Here is a 7,562-nt window from a genome sequence, read left to right as displayed (position 1 = left end):
CCGCGTCAAAAGTTTAGTCCCACCTCGCTAGTTGAGAGAGCTCGAGAGTGGTTTATAAGCGCTGCTGCGCCCACCCTCTCGAACTCCTCTCAACTGCAGGCTTTCGGGCCTAACTGTTCTCTTTGCCTGTGGGGCCTACTGGGCCTTCTGCGGGCCTGAATCCTGGCCCATGGATGGGTTTCTAGTCGTATTCAGGCCGTTGTGGCCCAGTAGGTGGCATAATTTTTTTCCTCTGTTTTTTTTCTCTTTTGCTTTATTTGTTTTGTTTTGTTTCTACTTACAACAAAAAACTTATTTATTTTATTTCTAATTACTTATGTATTTTACTTTAATTATTTTAATTTATTTATTTTACTGCTGCTATTTTTACTTAATTTATTAAGGTTTATTTATTGTAGTTACTATAGTTTATTTTATTTTATTTTATTAAGGTTTATTTAGTTTATTTATTTTATTTATTTTATTAAGGTTTATTTATTTTATAAATATAAAAAAATGAACATAGATGTGCTTATAGAGAAAATTAAACCTAAATTCATGAAATTTACTGTGAATTTAGGTGAAATTCCCTGTATAACGGCATCTATTTTCACTTTAAGAGAAGCTCAACAAGGCATAGAGGGACGGGCTTATAAACTGGTGTGAGCGCCCTTCGGTTGGCGAGGTGGGACTAAACACTGGCCACAACTAGGACCAGCCCTTTAGTCCCGGTTTGTGGTAGGAACCGGGACTAAAGGGTGGTGTGCCAGGAGCGTGGCCCATTGATCCAGGTTTGTCCCACCAACCGGGACCAACGGGTCCGGACGAACCGGGACCAATGCCCCCACGAGGCCCGGCAGGCCCCTGGCCGCACGAACCGGGACCAATGCTCACATTAGTCCCGGTTCGTGACTGAACCGGGACTAATGTGAATATTGCCCTGTGACCAAAGCGCAGTTTTCTACTAGTGAAGGTTGGCTATAAGAGTACACACGTTCATATAGCATCAATAATAAGTCAATTCAGATTACATCGAGTCAGGATATAATACATGGATACTTAATTCCTCGACCCTGATCACTACAGCTACATAGCAGACACGTAGTAAGATTGGGTTTCATATAACCTACTAGGAAAATAAACTTGATAAATTAGGGTTTCTTAACCCACTAGGAGAAATTATACTACAGCCATAAAAAGCATAAGAGTTGTAGGCACTAGTATCAAAAGAGCTATATCACATGTCTTCTCAAGTTTACGAAGCTCATCATGGAAATTTACTTTAGGATCACACCATCCAGGCCTGCACATGGAAGGCAATTATGTTAGGAGAGAAGGAATTATTGCTTACTTTAAACTAGTTTAGCCTACTAAAATGTCATATAGTCTAAAATGGATGTAGTAGTAGGTATTATGTTCTACTACCTCCGTCCAGGTTTATTAGGCCCCCACATAAAAGGTGAGAGATAGATTCAAAAATAATGATAATGATAAATGCTTGTTGAGTTGGTAGCGATGTCATTTACCTCTGAAGTTCATCCAAAATAGCCAATTTTTTGCGTGCATCCTTCAGGTATTGGTCGGCCTGTGCCTGATTGCGCTTTGTTTCCTCGAGCAGTTTGGCCCCCTTTTCAGGATAAATCATCTGTCTCTCCTATAATTTAAGTGCACGGGTAAGCGTTACAAATGTCAGAGTTTCATAAACATGCATGCTAATATCAAACAAATTGCAAAATTTGGTTTATGTTAAATCTGAACAGCAAATCAATATTGATTTTTTTAATACAATAGAATATCGTTACACAAAAATAATTCCTAGATCCAAACGTCACATAAAAATATAGATTGGTCCAAAAAGTGAAAGAAAAACTAGAAGAAAAGAAAAGCAGCTAAATCCCACGGGCGGGGGTCATCCTAATTTCTGCTGATTGATGATGAAACTAGAGTAAAAAATAGCAAGATCAGAGCGGGTATCAGATCTAAATTGCAATGATCTAAAAAGTTGTAAACTAGAGAAAAGAAACAGCAAAATCGCACCGCAGGGTATCAATCTAACTTGGTTCGTAAAAGAACCTGAACCAAATAGCTCACCGGTGCACCATGGGACATGAAGCGAGAACCCGCCGCCGCCGAGAGAGCGCGCATGGTGCCCATGCGGGTTGCCATCGGTGGCGACCTGAGTGCAAGGGCAGGCATCTTTCTCAGGAGAGAGCACAGCGCCATCACGTTCGACAGCTTTATTAGAGCGGGCGTGGTGGATCTAGGGTTTGTTTCTCTCGCCTGATTTCGCTTCCCAGGCAAAAGAGACACGAGGAGCCTTATACGTTTTGGCTTTTGATGAGGGTATAAAACGAGGAGCCTTGTATATATATAAACATAAATAAACAGGATCGGACGGACCAGGCCGCTCTCCGGCCCTCATCCTCCTATTCCTATTCCAACTCCGATTCTGCCACCGACTAAACTTGCAGCGCTGGCGCATACACGGCCCGGCTTGATATCGATACAGAACAAAAAACAAACACCTAGATTTTTTTTTAGGTTAACGAACACTAGTACAGATAATACTCCTACTAATTAATCCGAAACATATAAGCCCTTCAAAAAAATCCGAATCATATAATCCTTTCAAAAAATAATCCAAATCGTATAAATTCTGGTAAAAAATCAGTGGACATCCTCCCAATTTTATCTAAGTAAACTGTCCCATCTATACGCGTCAACATGAAGATATGAATTTTTTGTGAGACCATCTATGCATGCCTTAGGTGGCTGATATTTTTTTTATGTATCGGTCACTTTTCTTTTTCCCTGTCTGATTTCTTTTAAACCCAACCCATGTATATTAGTTAAAAACCAAGATTCTTGCAATCGTTCATTACATAGTTTGCCACGCAGGGCAGAACACCATTACAAAACACTCCATCGCTCCTGTTAGCAAATCTAAATTTCGCAATCTTATGCGCCTCCTGTTATCCTGCCTATCAATCTTCACAATTTTGAGATCTTGAATAAACTTTGAGACGCTCATCGCTTCTTTTTCCAGATCCATAAAAGGAGACCTGTCAATGGTATCTTTTGCCATAAAGGAAGCAACAAAGGAGCAATCAGTTTCAAATTAATTGGTTTGTGAAGTGTAATACCAATGTTAAACCCGGCAAGGCATACACGAAGTTCCGCTCCATCCGCACAGGGGCACGATCGGATAAAATCCCACGAAGAAACCACGACTTCACCCAGATGATTCCTAGCGACAACCCCAACATTAGCAGATTTCAAGTTTTCCACAAAACTAGCGTCAACATTTATCTTAGGGTTTTTTACATCTATGCCCCTAGTTCCTTAGCTCTACTCATTCATCCCCACGCTCTTAACTTTTGCTCACTTTTCCCCACTCTTTTGCCCGAAACCCTCAAAACTGGTCACAACAGACATGGCCGTCGGGTCAATGGCTTGACCGTTAACTCTGACAAGTGGGGCCGCGCTGGACGGTGTCGTCCGTTGGACCTGACAAGTGGGGCCGTGTTGGGCGGTGTCGCTGTTCGACCGTTGGGCCGTGGTTTCGTTGGGCCGTCCCTTGCATTAAACGCCTGCGCGCGCCGCCTAGACAGAAGCCTGCTATGCATCCACCCAGCAAAGCCTGTCTGCATGCGTCGATGCGTGCCGCCACGATGCGCCGACCGAGCCTACATGCGCCGATGCGTCCGCCACGATGCACTGACCGAGCAGATTTCTTGCACGCCAGCCGCCACGGATGCAGCGACGGTCACTGCCGCTTGTTCCTCTCTTCTGTGGCTACATATTTGTGGCTTGTGTAAAAAAAGAGAAGTGTTCGTTGTGGCTGCATGCACTAGGTGGTTACTAACAAGGGAACCCTACTAACAAAGCGAGCACTCTAAGAAACCAATCAACAAATATGTAGTCCCAATATGTATATACGGCCAACAAGCCCATAGCACGATTGCATAGTTCAAACTAGGAAGAACTTAATAATAGAATAGACAGGAAACTTAATAATAGAAATTTAGAACTTAATAAAAGGGCCAACAAGCCCATAGCAACTCCAACATAGTTCAATTACAACTTAACATAACATAGACTAAAAAAGATAGAGGGTTCAGAACCCTAGCCGCCGCCTTCTCCACCTCGCTCCTCCTTCGGGTGCCCTTTTCACTGCTCCTCCAAGGCGTTGTCGATGGGGTACGGAAGAGTGTGCATGCGCGTCGCGGTGGGGAAGATGTTGGTGTATTCCGTGAACCTGTTGTGGGTGGTGAAAGCGATGAACTCGGAGCCACACCAAAACACCCGGCCGAGGAGGTAGAAGGCATTGAATGTGTTGGTGAAGTGGGCAAGGAGAGCAACCACCACCCCGTTTTGGATGACCTCCTCGATGCAGAACATCGTTGGAGATCCCCGCGGGAGGTGGTGGTAGCCGGACGCGAGGAAGAACTCGCTGAAGTTCCTTGCGGTCCTCAACCTTGATATCACCCACACACGTAGTGTGCGATCAACGTACACGTCGGTAGGGTAGAGCCTCTCTGGCACGGTGGGTGGGAAGCGGTAGGTTGGTCCGGTGTACTGCATGGCTGAGGGCTGTGCAGAAGAAGGAGAAGGGTTCGAAGAGTAAGAAGGGCAGATGACAGAGGATGGGAGATGGATGAGGGATGGCAGAGGCAGAGGGTGGCTTAAATAGCCGTAGTGCTACGTGTCATTTGGCCGTGGCAATAACGGGGTCAAATCTGAAGTAGCCCGTTTTCAAACCCACCGCAGCATCGGGAGTGTTCACGCGTGGGAAACAGTGGTTTGAAAAGATGAAGAAAAAGAACCTAATCGGCACGCATGGGAATCCATGCTCATATATATATATATATATATATATATATATATATATATATATATTATATGAACAAAAAGAGACAATTTTTGAATAGTCTGTGGCCAATTTGCATGATAAAAATAAATTAGGCCCTTATAAATTTGGTCATTTTGCATTTTTATAGAAAAAAGAACTAAATTTTCTACGCAATGTCAATTGTTGTGTAATTTCAAACGATGCAAAAAAACAGAGCCAGCACGTTCACAGAAAAACAGAGCAAACGATGCAATTTGACGGCCCAACCAGAGCTTGGTTTCCTTTTGGGCCCAATAACAACGTTTTTTTTTGCGAAGTCAGTGGTGAGCGAGCAGCCGAGCACAACCAACAGGATCGCCTCTCGCGGATCGCCCCACGATCCAACGACGCGGAGCCGTCCTTGTGATCCAACGGCGCGGAGCCTGCACGCAGCCTGCCCACCGAATTTCTTCTACAAGACCACATCTGAGGGCTGTCGCTTGGCGCCAGGGTATGATCGGACGGCTGACGTTCGGAGCTAGGGTTAGGCGAAACCCCGCGGGGTTTAGAGGGGTTTTGAGCTGGTCAACGGGATTTCCAAGGCTTTGACTGAGCATAACTAATTTAAAAAAAATTGAAAAAATATGAAACCTTTGTCGTTCGTCGTTTTATATGACACACTAACGAGGAAAAATACTAAACTTGGTCTATGGTCATTTCATGAAAAAACCCTAGCTGACACGATCGAGGTCAAATGAGCACCATTAATTTAAAAAAATCAAAAACTTATAAAACCTGCGCACAATGTTGTCTTATGTGACATGGTACCAACCAAAAATCATAAGCTTAGTCTATGGTCATTTTCATGAAAAAACCTTCACACATATGAGCTATCACATAGAGGATTTCATAGAATCCAAGGAGAGGAGGTAGGGTTACCTTCTGTTTTTTAAAAATTTAAAAAAATCAAAAAAAAATCACCAAAGCTTTATTTCAAATTGAATAAGAAGGATCTGAACTTAGTTTTCCATTTTCATATTTTAAACGTGTTTTTAATAGTTTTTATATTAAAGCATATTTTTCAAAATAAAATGTAAAAGTATGAAGATTAATTCAAATAATAGTGAGACTTCGAATCTACACTATATAGATTGAATAGGTGTAAATAAAAAACATTTGGCTCATTTAGAGTAGGTCCAAAAAACTTGATTACAAATGGGCTGTTTACCCTAGCCTGGGAGCTCATTTGGAGCACATTTCTCAAATTCAATTTTTTTACGTCCTCTAAATCACCTCAAATTTTGCACACATGATCTCCGACACAAACATAGATAGTTTGCCAAGGTTTTATTTTTTTGCATTTTTTGAATTTATACTGTCCTCTCGAATGTCAGTTCAAAACATCGGATAATGAAACATGCTGGTGGGAAAGGCATGCATTTGATTTTATTAATAAACAGTGAAAAAGCAGCATGTCTGATCAGTGAAGCAACACTGAAACACATGTGTGATCATTGCAGCACCTAAACGGGTGAAAAAACAGCATGTCTTATCAGTGAAACAACACTGAAACAATATGTATGATCATTGCAGCACTTGAACTCATAGTTCACAACATCTAAACAAAACTAACCATACACCACAGGCAAATTTAAGGGTAGACAAATATAGTTAGAATAATACATTACTACCATCGCCCTAGATTCAGTTCATCACACCATAAACAGCCACATTCAGTTTAGCAAAATTAACCCAAAAGATAAAAATAAAACATGCTTCCACATTCATTTCATGACATCATCACATCACACCGGAGTCAGGGCCTTCGCGAGGGCAGCATGCTGCCCCCTGATCATGTACTCCTCCCCGCGAATCGCTACATCCTCTGCATGAGTCACAAGGTGATCGAAGCGGCCATCCTTTTGCTTTGACTTGGTGGTGCAGTAGGGGCAGTGCCACTTCTTGAGCTTGCGGTTGTAGAAAGAAGCAACTCCCTTGGCCTTGATCTTCTCCACCTCCTTCGCTATGAAGGACGCGACGTTGCCCTTGTACACATCATCTCCAGAATCATACTACACACATGAATGAATTACATTAATACATTATAGATTCATATACACCATGTCAAAGGAACTAAATGAACAATCTAAATTTCAAGTAGGCTTACCTCATATTCTTCGTCGTCACTAAACTCTGGATCGTACGGGTCATACTAGGTCATCTTCCTCTCCCCCCAACCATCATCCTCCTAAATATACAATTACATCAATCACTAGTAAATACAGAAGCCAATTGAAATTTTAGATATGCACACATGACACATTGATCATAGGGCTAATATACTCCCAATATACTATGATCCTATTTGCATTTTTCATTGTCATGCACACACATTGAACAACAGGGCTAATATAACTACCTATTGTGGACAAATTATTTGTATACTAATGAATCAAATAACTTCTTAATCAATGGATTCCATTTGGGCATATGACATTCGAAACCCCAATCTGAGTAGCATTCAAAAACAAATCTAATAGGGACCCAATCTAATAAGCATACATGTCCGTAGCATTAAAAACCCCAATCTGAGAGCATTAAAAACAAATCTAATAAGCATACATCAGTGTACCATTGAAGCACAGAGATCCCTATCTCTCCTACAGATCTATCTAGCATTTTTCCAACGAATTTTTCCAACAAACCCTAGTACAAAACCCCCATCCCCCAATACAGAAAACCCCGGCCCACC

General features: G+C 42.0%; 1 protein-coding gene across 1 annotated transcript; it reads right to left on the bottom strand.

Annotated features, from left to right (window-relative positions):
- Positions 1-958: 958 nt before the first annotated feature.
- On the bottom strand, positions 959-2,339 carry LOC123169191 (uncharacterized). The gene is made up of 3 exons (XM_044587036.1): positions 2,071-2,339; positions 1,506-1,633; positions 959-1,282 (listed from the first exon to the last, which is right to left on the bottom strand). The coding sequence occupies exons 1-3, from the start codon at positions 2,200-2,202 to the stop codon at positions 1,159-1,161; spliced, it is 384 nt and encodes a 127-aa protein (XP_044442971.1). The 5' UTR covers positions 2,203-2,339; the 3' UTR covers positions 959-1,158.
- Between the last annotated feature and the right edge of the window lie 5,223 nt (positions 2,340-7,562).

Source organism: Triticum aestivum, chromosome 7D, assembly GCF_018294505.1.
Source record: "Triticum aestivum cultivar Chinese Spring chromosome 7D, IWGSC CS RefSeq v2.1, whole genome shotgun sequence".
NCBI lineage: Eukaryota > Viridiplantae > Streptophyta > Magnoliopsida > Poales > Poaceae > Triticum > Triticum aestivum.
Note: the sequence above shows the minus strand (reverse complement) of the source record. Positions and strands in the feature narration are given on the sequence as shown.